Below are 16,365 nucleotides of genomic sequence, written 5' to 3'. Positions count from 1 at the left end.
CATTAAACTTCATGCAATATTTTATATAGGCATTTGTTTACCTGAAAGTATTCACTTTCTGAATGTCTAGCTTGCCAAAAATATGAAAGTATGATATCCTTTGAAATCTTAATTTGCATCACTGTTTTTAACAAATGAAACTAACAGTTTATGCATGTAACTGGTTTGTTATTCAATATTTATTTTTTGTTAAAAAAAGTAAAAATAGCAAAAACAGTGGTTAGCACTACTACTTCCCAGCTCAAGTAGACTATCTGTGTAGAGATTTAACATTCCTCTTGTGCCTACGTGGATTTTTCTAGAATATTTTAATATTGCTCTCATTTCCCAAAGACAAGTATGTCGGCCTGGTATGAATGAAGTTATATATGTGCTTTAATGTGACCTACAGTTGACTAGCTCCCCATCGAAGTGCCTAATGCTTTAAGCAGAGGCTTTGGGTTCCTGTGACCCTGAAACTGGATTAGGTGGGTTCAGTTAGGGGAATATACTATGTGTAAAGTATGTAATAAAAATGTAGAGTTTATTTCATTCATATCATAAAATATCTTGTTTTGCAAGGTAACTGTAAATTGAATAATTGCTCTTGAATAAAAATAAAAATCTTAATTGTTTAAATATTTGAATCCCAAAGATAAATTAAGTGAATGCATGGATGCTTATGTTATCTTAAATATATATTTGAATTCCAAAGATAAACAAAGCGGATGTCTACATTATTATCTTAAATATATATAAAGACTTTTTACCTTTTTAATTTCTTGTCTTTGCTACAGCATTGCTCGTGCTCGTGCTGCAGCATTTTGTGGCATGAATACAGATAGTAGGTCTTCTTTCTCCTACAACAAACAGAAAAGTGAAGAAAGCCCCAAGGTAATCCAATCAAAATTTTAAAAGTCAGCATAAGGACATTCTTTGAAGTTCTTGAGAAAGAAAGCTTTTTTTTTTGTTTCCTCAGAGCACTGCATCTGGGACTTCACCTTACCATTTACAGCGTGCCCTTCCAGGAGGAATAGTGCTAATGGAGTTGGCTTTTCAGGTATAAGTGTTAGATTTAATTTATTTGGTGCTTATATTTGTATGAAATTTTCACTCAGTAAAACAGTTGTTTACCATGAATCTCCTTTTACTCAAACCCTGAAACTTAATCCAAACATATTAAAAGTCATGTGTCTAAAATAATTTAATTCAAGTAATCATTAAGTTTACATATTGTGTGAAATAGACATAAGGTTTAGAGCTTAGAAACAAGCTGTAAATGTACAGAAAATCTCCTTAGAAAGTTATGGCCTAACTTGCTCATTCTGTGTCTCTATTTACTGTAGTACCTGTAGTAGCAGCACAGTTGATACTGGGCCTCAAACTACCTATATATTTCCCTTATCATTTTCGAAAATAATTACTAATGAGTAGCTGTTGAAAGTTCTGCAGTAAAGCCACTTATTATGAAGCTACTGTTTTGTTTAATCCAATAAAGTTATGTGTACACAAATTGGGATCAAAAATGTTTGAGACTAAACTTTTCATTACAAGATTCAACTTACTACAGAAACCTGATATATCATACATTCCCCTTACCTTTACCTAGAGCTACTAGGATATTCTTTAGCTAGCTGTGAACTAGTGTTGAATAAAGCTATTTCAGAGAATTTTACAGTTCCTTATTATAATATATCAGAAAGACAGGATAACTTGTAAGACATTGCTTAATCCACTTCAGTAATAATATTAGCTCCCAAAAAAAACCACCAAAATATAACATAGAAATTCACAGTTATAGTATTACTGATCAAATGCATTTAATCTCCTTCTAAGAAGCTAGTGACAGACTGACCTTCAGTTTAGCATGTGTGCTTTTTAGTTCTTTTTCAAACAGATGAAACTATGTTACAATATGCATGATTCATGTGCTTATGGTTTGGTACATAATTAATTTGCCATACATAATATCTAAGTGTATTATTTTAAACATGATTTATGTTAATTAAAGTATACAATGATGTTACATATTTTCATTCTGTTAGCAGCACCCCCTCTTAACACTAGAATTACCAGAGTCTACGAAAAAACTCGTAGATCCGGCCCACCTTAAATCGCTTCTTAAATCCGTTCACACCTCTCCGCCAGCGTCTTTTGTCCTCTAAATGTGCTGATAAAAGACAAGCTGCCAGCAGCCGGCTATTCCATCCCCCCTCCGACTTAGAACGTGAATGCACTTTTCCCAGCTCATGCCTTGATTGATTGTCTGGGAGTGAACTGGAGTTTTAGAGTTGAAATAATGCGATTGTTATTTGGAACACACGCATTCCATGTGTGTACCGTTTCTACAGTAATCTGTGTAAACACATTGTTAAAACAGAAACTTTTTCATATTTTAGTAATAAATGTTGCAAAATGTAGGCATAAACTATAGAATGTGTAAAGCCCGAGTTCCTAAGATCAAATAAACACTTCCACAAAAGCTTTACACACCATACAACAGCTTCCGTGGCGTAGCGCACTAAGATTTGCCTCTTAGAGCGAGTAGCTTTTCTCTGCCTCACAAACATGAGTTCAATTCCCCGTTGGGGATAAAGTGTTACTTCTTTTTTTTCTTTTTAACCTCAAATGGACATAAAATTTGTAAATTGGTATGCACTGTCAGTTAATGAGATCGTTGTATTTTCATGTGGGATGCTCCTTTTAAAATATTTTTTTAACAATTGAGACTGCAATTAACATGAACAAATGTCCTTATAACTTATTTTTTTCAAGATCAATAACACACAGACAGACAGAGCACTGCGTAATACAGAGACAGACAGGCAGAGATATACAAATAAACAGGGAAGGCCCATGTACTGAAAGAAAAAAAAAAATCAACATGTGCGTTGTTCCTGCAGCACTGAATAAGCTCATGCGCTCTAACATCACCCCTCCCCCCGATCTGGCTCTCTAAGTAACAGCACAAGTACAGACGCAAACCAAGCGTAATCAGGAATCCTTGTTCGATCCCCACTCACTCCTATATTTACCGTTTTCAGTAGTAAGCTGCTCTTTTTGTTAATATTATACAGTACACACATGCACTTGATTTGTGCTATCAGGCTTTAAGCTAAGATAGTGTTTGAAAACTCTTATTACTTGTGACATCCAACAATATGTAATTCCTCATATTTTACTTTTATTTTATATTTTATTTTATTTTACTATGGCCACAGCGTGGGTGTTACAAAAATGAGTTTGGTACTATAAATTGTGTGCTATAATGACTCTTTAATAAGTACTGAATGTAATTATTGCGAATAATTGACCAACTACATACATAACTGCCACTTGAGATCCTTGTTATAGGTCATTAATTCCATATTGTGTGTAGCTAATTAGTATACATTCATTTTTGTCTCTTGTTAGGGCTCTTACTTCTGCGTCAAGCAATATGCTTTGGAATGTTCCCGTATCCCTATGGGACAATCTGTAAATTCACAGGTAACGAAATTAATTAGTATTGGTTTTGAATTTTATCTCAAAAATAACATTGAAGTTTTTTGTAAATTAAATATGTAAGTGTAGCAAACATTTTAAGGCTAATATTATATGAAAAGGTTAATAACATAGATAAAATGTGTGTTCTTTATTTTTGGATAATATATTTCTTAAAGTAAACAGCTTGGCCATTTGTAAGAATAACATATAGGTTAGTATATTATATGGTATTTGTAATCATGAAGAGAACAAGGTAAAACTGAAAACTTAAAATATTTTGCCATTCAAATATCTAAATGTTATAAATGTATGAATAAAAATAATAATTTGACTTGTTATTCTTGAAAAACATGCTATTTCATGTTTATTTAGTATATAGTGGTGCTCTTAAAATTATTATTTAAACATGCTGTCTTTTATTAAGTTATAGTAGTTCTTCTCTGAACATATAACTGACAATAAGGAAAAGACGGGAAGTAACAATAATCTAAACAATACATAATATCCTGGAAGAATAGGTGTTTTCCCTCTTTTTGCTTTCATCCATACTCCTATTATAATCACGCTTGTGAAAGACTATGTTTAGATTACATCATTCATGAAAATATTTGTAAATGTTAACAAGAATGTCTGTTTATTTATTTATTTGATAAATAATTTTCATTTGAGAGATATGTTATATAAAATGATCTTAATAACTTAATAAAGCATCCAAATGAAATGTGTACATAAATAGACTATGGGGTGAATGTTCAGTATTTTACACAATGATTTATTAAATCACAATTTGCCATTTGCAGCACTTCAAGTGAGAATAGCAAATATAACTTCCACAGAATGTCTATCACAGCAGTATCTTAAGTTTTTACATGTACAGTATGTGTTTTTCTTTTTTACACATTTTCTTAATTTCAAGGGTTACATTACAATAAATAAATTATAAGTCATTTAAATTTACTGTACTATATCTTATTCAGATCAGTTCACATACTGCTTCCTTACCCATCGGAAAAGCAGAGAAATAAATTATTTTAAATGAGAAATTCAGTCAATGTTACTAAAATATTCAAAAGTTTAACAATGGGTTACCAAGTTTAAATGATTTAGGGCAGCAGACTGCCAGATTTGAAAGGATTTTTTAACTTAGAGTGAACTATTGTTTTCAAATTGTAAATAAAATAGCATACCATTTTCCCTTTGTGGTATAGAAGGTGGACTTTGATTTCTCCTCATTGAACTATATAATATGACATGTTGGTAATGTTGCTCCAAACAAAGTACTTAGGTAATTGTGAATCAAATACTATCTGGAAAATAAACAAAGATTTTATTCAAATATTGTCAGGGCTGCTGATATTTCCAAAACATGTGGCACAGTGAATCAGGTGCCTGGTGACACTGCTCACAATTAATAGTTTAACCAGGTTAGATTTTGATAGTCTGAGAAAAACGTGCACAAAATACAGTTTTGGGTTGAGTATGATCATGTTGTGGACAAATTAAGATGAGTGTCAAGTGCTAACTTCTGTTCATTAACTGAAAATGTGACAGTTCCCATTCCCAAAGCTAATACAGGTTTTGTTCACTTTCTGAAGCTAATGCTTCCTGAAAGCCTCTTTATAAGGTGAATTTTAATTACATTAACCAAAATATTTCATTAAATTAAATTTAAATGAAAACATATGTTTCCTGCTTCCAGAAAAAATGCCAAATTTTTGATCAAATAACATGAAAATAATTGAAACTGAACAGAATTAGTTTAACTATAAAATCAGTCAAATAAACCAAACTTAATAAGACATTTTCCCTTCATTTTCTACTATTTAAAAATACTGTTTACTAGTTCAAGGTTCGCATTTGAAAGAATGGTCTTTCAGTCCTCCTTGTGATTTCCCAAAATGATGGAGCCACAAAGATAAATATGGAAGACACATGAGTAACATGCACAACAACTTGACTAAGCCACAGCACATGAATGCAGCATCAGCTGTGACATTGACTGAGACTGGGATCTTGTGTCAACAACATCCAGCCATGTCTCAATTAGTCCACCATGTCTGCCTTAGATGTCCAGCCCCACCCAAACACCCTACCATGTTGCGTTCCACACACTACAGTGAGGTGTACTTTGAATGACTTTGAAAATGATAAGGTGCGTTATCAGCGACAGTTTGAAAACCATTCTGGACTCAGTGCTTATATATGCAAAATATTCAGTTTCATTATAGGTTGTACAATGACAAATGTTACAAAAAATATTTTCTTAGTATACCCGATTTTAATAAAATAGTTGTTTGTAATTCTGGGGAAGCCTTTATTATCTAGGTATTCATGCTTTTAAAAACCCTTGTAAAGCTGGAAGCCACTACCTAATGTATATCTTTATAACATATTGAAACTTGTTCTTATAGGTAGTGAGAGAGTTTTAGGTAAAAGTTAATACCTGAGGTACAGTTGTTCAAAGGATGCACATATTTTGGCAGTATTTTTCAAATTATAATTATTATAATTTGCAAATATTGTACATTGTATTCTGTTTGAAGGCTGAATTGCTATAGGTCAAACTACCCTGTGTGGTATGTGCTTCTTGTTCTCATAAGTCCTCTTGAAAACTTTAAACAGAATCTTAACATTGATGTTTAGTGGAAAAAATTTGCCTAAAACATGGGCATTGTGCTTCTTATGAAAATCACAAATTCAAATACAAGCTTTTTGCTATATATACATGGTTTATGTAATGTTTATCTTTTTTTTTTTTTCTGTATCATCCCAGTTAGCCATGTAATGTAAATGTCTTTCAGCATTAGACTAGATTCATTCCATTTTCCCTCTACCCTAATGTAGTGTTCTTTTAAGTCAGAAATTACCTCAGAGGCTAAAAAAAACAATTGCGTTTTGAATTAATATTAGTGCTGTCCCAATCACCCTTTTTCAACCTAGAATGATCTTTAATATTTAAATTAGATATCAATATACAGTAGAGTGTAAAGTTATCTATCCATTTATGATATGAGTTATAGTATATGATCTTTCATATTTGCTCTTAATAGTCCTTACTAAAATTCAACATGTCCTATTTGTTTGTAAGCGTTTTGAGTTTCCCCTCAGAAACTTATATATTATCCATATTGCTTTCGAAACTGTTAAAAGATTTTACAAGTTGGATCCTACAAGTAGTGACATCTGAAAACTATTTATAAAAGTAAAAAGTTAAGAATAGGGGTCCTCCCCTTACCCTTCTGAGTTCTTGTCTCTGTCATTACTAATACAGTACTGTACATTCTCTTACATATATACTATATATACGTTAGTTGAGCACTGGCATTAAACAGCACTAAAAGCAATAATGCAGAAGCTATATTGCAAAAATATTTTAATATTTGCTATTGTGTTAGTTACATTTTATTAAGATCCACAGCAGTAATTAAATCTGTAATTTTTCACATTAATCAGAATTGTTTTTGTACATAATGTCAGCCAAAATCCCCCATGAAAAACAAACAGAAGAGCACAAGTAAATATACATTACATACTATTTATATTGGGCAGCGCGGTGGTAGTGCTACTGCCTCGCAGTAAGGAGACCTGTGTTCGCTTCCCAGGTCCTCCCAGCGTGGAGTTTACATATTCTCCCCCTGTCTGCGTGGGTTTCCTCTGGGTGCTCCAGTTTCCTCCCACAGTCCAAAGACATGTAGGTTAGGTCTAGGATCCTAAATTGTCCCTAGTGTGTGCTTGGTGTGTGGGTGTGTGTGTGTGTGTTTGACCTGCGATGGGCTGGCGCCCTGCCCAGGATTTATTCCTGCCTTGCGCCCTGTGATAGCTGGGATTGGCTCCAGCAGACTCCCGTGACCCTGTAGTTAGAACATAGCGGGTTGGATGATGACTGACTATTTATATTTTTCTTTTTTTCTAGCTGAAAATGCCCCTCATTAAACCAACAGCACAATCTAGTATACTCTGTAAGCATGAGTTACTTTTAAGTGTGAATCTAGTTAACATGACTGTTTTTCTCCCTAGAAATGTCTATGATAGAATATATTTTAATTAAATTGAGTTTTTTAAATTAGTTACTGTCATTATCAAGTTGTTTTAATATGTTGTAATCACTTTCAGTTTATGAAGTACATTACTTGCAATTTAAAATAATAACATTTTAACTACAAATTAATTCAGTGTAGTGTGTACTTAATATCAGTTTAAAGTTTATAAATGAATTAATATTGATAAAATCTAACTGCAAATGGGGTGGGTTTGACTGTGTCTAGTTGAGCATTTTGAAAGTGTACTTTTTTCATATTTTACATTTATTTACAGTCCATTTAACACACATTTTAGGGTGAATGTAAATTTTTTGATTTTCCATTAATTTTTAATATAACATAATTAGCATGCACGTTAAAATAGAAAGTAATAGTTCTGTATTGATTGTATCCTTGAATAAGAAAATAAAGTTCATTTCTTTAAATTGGCCATGGGTAAGAGACTGTTTTTCTGGTAATGGACTGGTGTTGTATCCAAGACTGTTTCCTGTCATATTCCCATTGCTGTTACAATAATCTATAGCTCCCCACAACTATGATTTTGAATTAAGTGAGTTGGAAATGTATAGATGAACAAGATCTCTGTATGCTGTGCAAATATTAAAGTGATACTAAGTGAGCTGCAGCTTATTTACAGACAGAATTGAAAATCAGAAGTTAAATGATTTATTTTTCATGCTGTATATATTCACAGGGATATGCTACTCAGGTGGTGGTGGAATGTCTGTGGAGGCAGGAATACCTGGAGTAACCAGCAGTAAAACAGCCCGTGAGCAGCAGGGATGGGGGATTCTGTCATAGCACTTAGAAGAGCACTTCGATCAGATTTGTCTCACGGCTTATCTGGATGTTCTCATTCCCCTAAGACAGAACACTGCCACCTGAAGAGCACGTGCCCCTGAGGTCTGGGCCCAGAGCTCATTATGCTATTAATAGGTCAGAAAGATGAAAATGCCTCAATAGATAAGATGTTTTAGAAATTAAATACTAAGTTATTTATGTTATCCAGTTTATATCATCTGAAACTGAAATTTTATTTGTAAATAATTCTTCCAAAGGTCCACTGTCTAGTGTATTTTATTGGCAGGAGTCTAAAAATTGTTTACTGTTATTATTCACTTATTTTTCACAGGTGTAGATGCTGGTGAATATATGTGTGTATGCATGTACATGTTTAAAGTTGTCTGTCTGCTTTAATCATGTATAAGCACCCCTCATTTTGTATTTCCTCTTGTTAATTTGTACATGTGTTTACTGCTGGTAGAGTTTCCACAGTGTCTGTGTGCCCAGTCCCATCTCATCTCCTCTTTTCATCAGGGCAAACTCATCTCCAATCCACGTAGCAAGTCATACTCAGAGGCCACTTCTCTCTCAGAATCTGCGGTATGTCCCAGCACTTATGAGGGTGGGGCCTCCCTCCAGTTGGGGTTTTATTCTTCTGTTCTCTTTTTCCAATTCTCCTACTGCTATCTTTCACTTCTACTTTAATTTTGCTTATCTAATCATTTTTTTGTTTTAAAAAGCCCAGAAATCAGAAGGATTCTTTTGGCAAAATAATTGAGATGCTTGGGATTTTTTTTTCATTTATCTTTATGTCTAAGTTTTCATTTAGTGGCGGTTAGTATACATGGGCTGATGGGGCCAGTCTTTCTTTTGACTCCCAAATAAGTAATACAAAGATTATATATATTATATATTTAAAAGCGAGGCTAGTTTCATTCTCCTCCATAATTTGTCTTGTGTCATTGGTTGCATTAGCTATTTTGGTATTACAAGCATTGCATGTTTGCCCATTATGATGTGTAATTACTGTACATATATGTGAGTTGTCATTATGCTTCCCCATACACTGACTGAGCACTCACTGTCATTCACATCATATGCAAGGGCAATGCTATGTAAAACATATAGGCAAATACCAATGGATTGTTTACATGTAGTTCAAAGGTTTAACAGGCAAGGTTAATGCAGTGGATAAACCCCTTAACTTTCTGCATACTTTATTTTCTTGTAAATATAAGTTTAAATTGATAAATTTGCCAATATTTACCAATCAATATACCCTTAATAACCAATAATGGCAAAGTGAAAGCATGTTTTCAAAAGGGTTTGCAAATTTATTAAAAATCAAAAACTGAAATATCTAATTTTTATATACAGTAAATATTCAGACATTTGCTGTTGAGCTGAAAAATGTGGTCAGTTGCAGCCTATTTGCTATAAATATCTTTGAGATGAGTCTCTCTGTGGAAAATTTAATTGATTAATCATTGCTTAGAAAGGCACACACTAATGTATGTAAGGTCCCACAATTCACACTGCATGTCAGTGGCCCAGACAAAGCCCATACATAAACTCATAGAACATTTGTGAAGACACCTGCAGATGGCAATTTACAGACACTTTCCAACTAACAGAGCTTGAAACTATCTGCCCAGTAGAATGGAATAAACCACCCAAATCCAAGTGTACAAAGCTTGTAGAAACTTCCCCAAGAAGATTCAAAAGATTTAATTGCTACCAAATGGTTTCTACAAAGTAGTGAATTAAGGATGTGATTATATGAATGACAGATTTCATTTTTTGTTTTTTAATAAACTTGCAAAACTTCTGAAAACATGTTTTACTTTATCATTATTGGTTATTGAGTGTAGACTGATGGCCTAAAGTGAAAACATATCCTTTTAAAACACAATAAAGGTTGCAGAAAGTGAAAGGGTCAGAATACTTCTGAATCAACTGTATATACTGTAGCTGGCGGTCACCAAGGTAGATTTGTGGGTGCCAGATATTCAAGCATGTGGGTTTCAGGGACTGCTGCAAATACAACTATACTAATCAGTCACAACATTAAACCACTGTGACCCATGAAGGCATGGACTCCCCAAGACCTCTGAAGGTGTCCTGAGGTAAATAGCACCAAAACGTTAGCAACAGATCCTATTAAGTTCTGTAAGTTGCAAACTGGGGTCCCCATGGATAGGACTTGTGTTTCAATCACATCCCACAGATGCTTGATCAGATTGAGATCTAGGGAGTTTAAAGGCCAAGTCAACACCTTGAACTCCTCCTGCTATTCCTCAAACCATTCCTGAACAATTTTTACAGTGTGGCAGAGTGTGCATTATCCTGATGTTTTGGTGATGGTCTGACCCAGTTATCTAGCCACCACAATTTAGCCTTTGTCAAAGTTGCTCAGATCCTTACCCTTGCCCATTTTTCCTGCTTCCAGCACATCATCACCTTCAAGAACTGACTGTTGACTTTCTGCCTAATATGTCCCACCTCTTGACAGTTAAGACATAACAGCCAAGAATCAAACCTAGTTACCTAGGCAGTCGAAAACAAGAAGAGGCTGTTACAGTGGAGCATTTCAGTAGAGTTCTACATGGTGCTGATTTAATCTTTGTTACTGCATAAAAGTTAGCTATGCTGTTTGGTACTGAAAAGCCCCTGTAATGTTTTTACATCACGACAGACTTGCATTTTTCTTTATTATTAAAGTATAATCCTTTCTTTTCTTTAGTATTGCACAGAAAACCTTTATTTATTTGCATATACGACTGTATAGGTCTTTATTAGCAGAGGAAGCCTAACCTGCAGGCCAGATGAACTTATCCCCAGAAAACTAATTACTTTGTGAGAGGATTAGGTGCTGATTATACAGTACAACTATTCAAAGAATTTTTGTAGTTATTTGTATTATGTAAAATAAGCTAACCTTTATTCTGTTTACTCATTAGATCCTTTTATACATTTTAATTATTTTTTAAGGTGAATAGTCACATGCAGAGCCATTCGATTTTAATTTTATGTAATACCTGTCATAGAGTGTGTTATATTGTGCACTATGATATACTTAAAATTGGGCATACCCATGTAGCATGTTTTTTTTTTTTTTTTAACCAGAGTCATATAAAGGTTGTCACTGCCTATATAACAGTACTTCTCTTTGAAGCTGTTTGTGGATACTGTACACAATGCACTCCAACAACCACTTCTTTACATATGCCTAATGGAGAAAATGTAGAGTTTTTCTCAGCATTACCAGAGATGGCTGCAATGTGACCATTTCAAAAGACTCAGCTTCTTAGTAGTTCTTTAGCTTTCTTTAGCAGTAAAGAATGCTTGAAATAAATTCTACTCCTGCTTTGTTTCCCTTTTACCATCTGATTGTAATTAAGTGTTGGATTATAGAATCTATTAGTGTTTTTGTTAGTACAAGTCTTTTCAGTAAGTGGGTAGTTGGCCATACTTGTATTTTTGTGCTCCCCAGAAATAAGTTCTCCACTGAATAAGAGTCCCTTTTCCAACTAGTGACATGATATGATATGCTATGATGTGATAACAGGATGACTTGCCAGAATCCTCACGAGTACATACAGTGCCAAAAAAAGTATGTGAACCCTTTGGAAATAACTGCATTTATGTATAAATTTATATCAAAAATGGTCTGATATTCATCTAAGTTACAATAATGAACTAATGCAGTGTGGTTTGACTAATACATACAAATTATTGTATTGTATTGAATACATCATTTAAACATTCACAGGCTAATGATGGTAAACATCAAAGTAAATCTAATAAAGAAGAGCTTCAAAAAATGAAAATCTGCCTTTTTGGAATGGCCTAGTCAGAGCCTAGAACATGACCTTTTAGAAATTGTGACAAATAATGTCAAAAGAGGTTTGGGGCAGCCTCCCGTATATTGTATCCTGGCTGCTAAAATTGAAATGATTGAACAGGGATGTTCACAAGACTGAGTCAAAACCAGAACTGAACCAAGACAAGAAAGATGGCTGCTTTAAAGACCCGGTTAGGAAGTGACGTCATCTTTAGGGCCGGAACTGGAAGTGATGTTGTCGGGACCAGAAATGACGTCATCTCTGGGGCAGGACCTGGAAGTGATGTCACCTAGGGTGCCAGAACCTGGCAGGATTTCCCGGGAACAGTCTGCAAGTAACTGAGAAAGACAGTCAGCACACTCCATCATGCCCTGTTCAGTGGTGGTATTACAATTACTCAAGAGGATGTGGGCTTGAGAGAGGGGATCAGCGCTTGCATGGAGAGAACCCTTACAATGAATCAGAGAAAACTTGTAAGGTTGGAGGTCAAGAAACCATTAGTGACCCGTGGAGTCAAATCCTTATGAAGGGCCATCTACTGTAAAGGAGCATGATACGTCACCGAGTGAACTCCCGACCCAAGAGGTAGTACCTCAACTGCATTATTGCCCATTTAATCGCGAGGGCTTCCATTTCCACCACAGCATACCTGGTCTCCCGATTCAACAGTTTCCGGCTCAGTGGGAGTTCAACACCATTGATTGATGCTTTGGCTCAGCACGGAACCCGAGTCTGTGTCCAAAGTGTCCGTCTGGAGAATGAAAGGGAGAGAAAAATTAGGAGCTTTTAATATTGGGCATGAAGTAAGAGCCTGTTTCAAGTCACAGAATGCAGCGTCCGTCTTATCAGTCCATGCCACATTGTTAGGAGCCCTCTTCGTTGTTAAATCCGTCAAGGGCTCCGCTGTCTCTGAAAACCAGGGTACGAACCAGCGGTAGTACCCAGCTAATCTGAGAAATGCTTGAACTTGCCGCTTGATTTTCAAAATGGCATCTAATGTATGTTTGACTCTGTGGCTTCACAGTACTCCATACAGTACAGTACAGTACTCCGACTTACCAGGTAGCCCAAATATTTAGCCTGTATTAGTCCAAAGAAACATTTCTTTGGATTGATACGAAGCCCGGCTTCTCCCAGCGTTCGCAATACCGCTTTGACTTGCTGTACGTGTTCCTTCCATGTGCTAGAATAGATGACAACGTCATCCAGGTAGGGAGAACTATACGCATTATGGGGACGGAGCACTTCGTCCACCAGACACTGGAAAGTCACAGGAGCCCCGTGTAACCCGAATGGAAGGACACGATACTGCCAGTGTCCACTAGGGGTGCTAAATGCGGTCTAGACCTTTGCGGAATCCATTAAAGGAATCTGCCAGTACCCCTTTGTTATGTCAATCATGGTCAAAAATTTCGCTTGGCCAAGCCTTTCGAGGAGGTCGTCCACACAAGGCATGGGATAAGTGTCAAATTGGGAGGCCTGGTTTAGCCGACAGAAGTCATTGCAAAACATTTTACTAACCAAGACAATCAGACTAGACCAGAGACTATAACTTTCCTCTGTCACTCCTAGTCCCAGCATTCACTTGATTTCAGGCTCCACTTCTGCTTTCTTTGCCTCTGAAAGTCTATAGGGGCACTCTCGGACTATAACCCCCGGCTTAATCACTATGTCGTGCACAATCAGAAAGGTCCTTCTGGGTTTTTCACTCACCACCTCTGAGACTGACAGGATAGCTGATTCCAGCTCCTTCCTCTATCTGGAAGTTAATTGCTCGCCGAAATTAAGTGTCTGTGTGAGCAAAGAATGAGCAGGACTGATTGGAGGAGGAATCAGGATCCCTTTCCTTCCACGACTTCAGCAAGGTCACATGATAAATCCGCTTGCTTGGTCAACAATTGGGCTGTTTCACCAAATAGTTGACAAGCCCTTTCCTCTCCTTAATTTTGTAAGGGACTTGCCAATGGGCGAGTAATTTGGAATGGGAGGTGGGAAATAGTATCATGATGCAATCACCCGGATGGAATTTTTAGAGCATCGTGCCATGGTCATAATAGTGGGCCTGTGCTGCTTGCACTTCTTTCATATGACTTTTTAGAATAGGTTGGATTTTTCCAAATCTATCGCGTAACTGTGTGATATATTCCAATATATTTGTAAAGGGAAGATCATCTCCTTCCCAGCCTTCTTTTAAATTATCTAATATACCATGGGGCTGTTGTCCGTATAATAATTCAAAAGGTGAGAACCACTTAGAGGCTTGTGGGACTTCCCGATAGGCAAAGAGAACGAATGGGAGGAGTTGATCCCAATTCCTTCCATCCGCGCTGACCACTTTCCAAAGCATCTGCGTGAGAGTCTGATTAAACCTCGCCACTAGACTGTCGGTTTGAGGATGATACACTACGGTCTTTAAGTGTTTTACTTTCAGTAACATGGCCGTTTCCCTGAACATCTCAGAGGTAAAAGGCATCCCTTGGTCTGTTAGGACTTCTTTAGGGATGCCACTAGCGCAAAGACCCCTACCAATTCCCATGCAATTGCCTTAGATGTAGCTGAGCATAAAGGAACAGCATCCAAGTATCAGGTCACATAATCCATGAGGACTAAAATATATTTGTGTCCTCAGGCTGAGAGTTCTAAGGGTCCTACTATATCGACCCCGACCTTTTGAAGGGAACATCCATTAAGGGGGGGGGGGACGAGAGGAACACGGTCCCTCCTAGGAATTTGCAGCATTTGACATTCCGGACAAGAATTACAAAAACTACGTACCTCCTCATTAATTCCCGACCAATAAAATACAGATCCCGTATTCAACACCGTCAGGGGGTTGGTAAGCGCACATTAACCACCTCTCCCCTTCCACCTGCATTCCGCCTCGCTCCAGGGCAGGTTGCACACTAAGTGGCCCGGGGACTTCAGAACAGGCTCCGGCTTATGTGGAAGAGACTTATGTTGTAGGACATAATCTCTAGAGAATCCACTAGAGGACCGTTCTGCTCTCTCAGATTTCGAGGATGGCTTAGGCAGTCTTATGAGACTTATCAGCTCATTCTTAGAATGGGAAGTTCCCCAGGCCAGCTGGGCAAAGTTCTTGGGGAGGCACTGTAAAAATAAGTAGCAGGCTACCTGCTGCACTATCTGATAGGTGGTTAGCTCTGATGGTTGTAGCCATAATGCCACCTGTTCCCAAAGGGCCATAGCTTTCCAGTGGATTGACCCCTCTGGTTCAAATTCCCTCTGTTTCATTCTCCTTGCCTGCTGGTCTGGGGACAGCCCATATGTAGCTGGGATCTCAATCCCAATGGGCGGCACAGCTCTCTCCTCCGAGATAATATAATAAGCCCTTTTCGTTTCAGCCCCAGAAACCAGCCCACATCTGTGCGTCTCTTCCACACTCCTTTTGATTAAGTACCCCCCGGATTTACTATATGGGAGCAAAGCCTGTCCCAAGTCATTCCTTACCACCGGACAAACTCCCCACCCCGGAACTCGGCCCCGGTACTTTCCCACCTGTTTAGATCTTTGTTCTGGTCCCGGTTTTTTCTAGGAACCCATCCTGCCGACTGTGCCACTGTGAGAAATAATGCCAAAAGACATGATAAAGGTTTGGGGCAGCCTCCCGTATATTGTATCCTGGCTGCTAAAATTGAAATGATTGAACAGAGATATTCACAAGACTGAGTCCAAAACAGAACTGAACAAAGACAAGAAAGATGGGCAGCTTTAAAGGCCCGGTCAGGAAGTGACATCATCTTTAGGGCCGGAACCGGACGTGATGTTTTTGGGACCAGAAGTGACTTCACCTCTGGGGCCGGAACCAGAAGTGATGTTGCCGGGGACCGGAAGTGATGCCATCGGGGGTGCCAGAACCTGGTGAGATTTCCAGGGAACAGTCTACAAGTAACTGAAAAAGACAATCGGCAAACTCCACCACCCCCTGGTCAGGGGTGGTATTACAATTACTCAGGCCCTTTAGCTGCCTCCTACTCGCACATATGTGACAAGGCAGCCCCCTCCCCAGACAATCCTGCATGTATGTGACAAAATATGTACACACAGACACACTATGTATATCACTCTGAAGTAACAAGTAAAAATTTGTAACTATGTGTGTATAATTACGTACTCATCCAAACATTTACTTTCCAAATGTGTTTCTCGCCAGTCCTTAAAACAACTTCTGTTTACAGTCATACACAGAGAAACATTACATTTTGTAAAATAGA

General features: G+C 37.0%; 1 protein-coding gene across 4 annotated transcripts in view; it reads left to right on the top strand.

Annotated features, from left to right (window-relative positions):
• The window catches only part of szt2 (SZT2 subunit of KICSTOR complex), a 382,417-nt gene that overhangs the window by 285,268 nt on the left and 80,784 nt on the right, over positions 1-16,365 (top strand). For 3 of the 4 annotated variants that reach the window (XM_051933248.1, XM_051933246.1, XM_051933245.1), the window contains 4 exons: positions 777-873; positions 959-1,039; positions 3,394-3,468; positions 8,823-8,888. In XM_051933248.1, coding sequence (XP_051789208.1) covers positions 777-873; positions 959-1,039; positions 3,394-3,468; positions 8,823-8,888 — 319 coding nt within the window. The remainder of the gene's footprint in view (positions 1-776; positions 874-958; positions 1,040-3,393; positions 3,469-8,822; positions 8,889-16,365) is intronic. The other variant, XM_051933247.1, reaches the window with a different exon arrangement.

This window comes from Erpetoichthys calabaricus, chromosome 10 (genome assembly GCF_900747795.2).
Source record: "Erpetoichthys calabaricus chromosome 10, fErpCal1.3, whole genome shotgun sequence".
NCBI classification, from domain to species: domain Eukaryota; kingdom Metazoa; phylum Chordata; class Cladistia; order Polypteriformes; family Polypteridae; genus Erpetoichthys; species Erpetoichthys calabaricus.
Note: the sequence above shows the minus strand (reverse complement) of the source record. Positions and strands in the feature narration are given on the sequence as shown.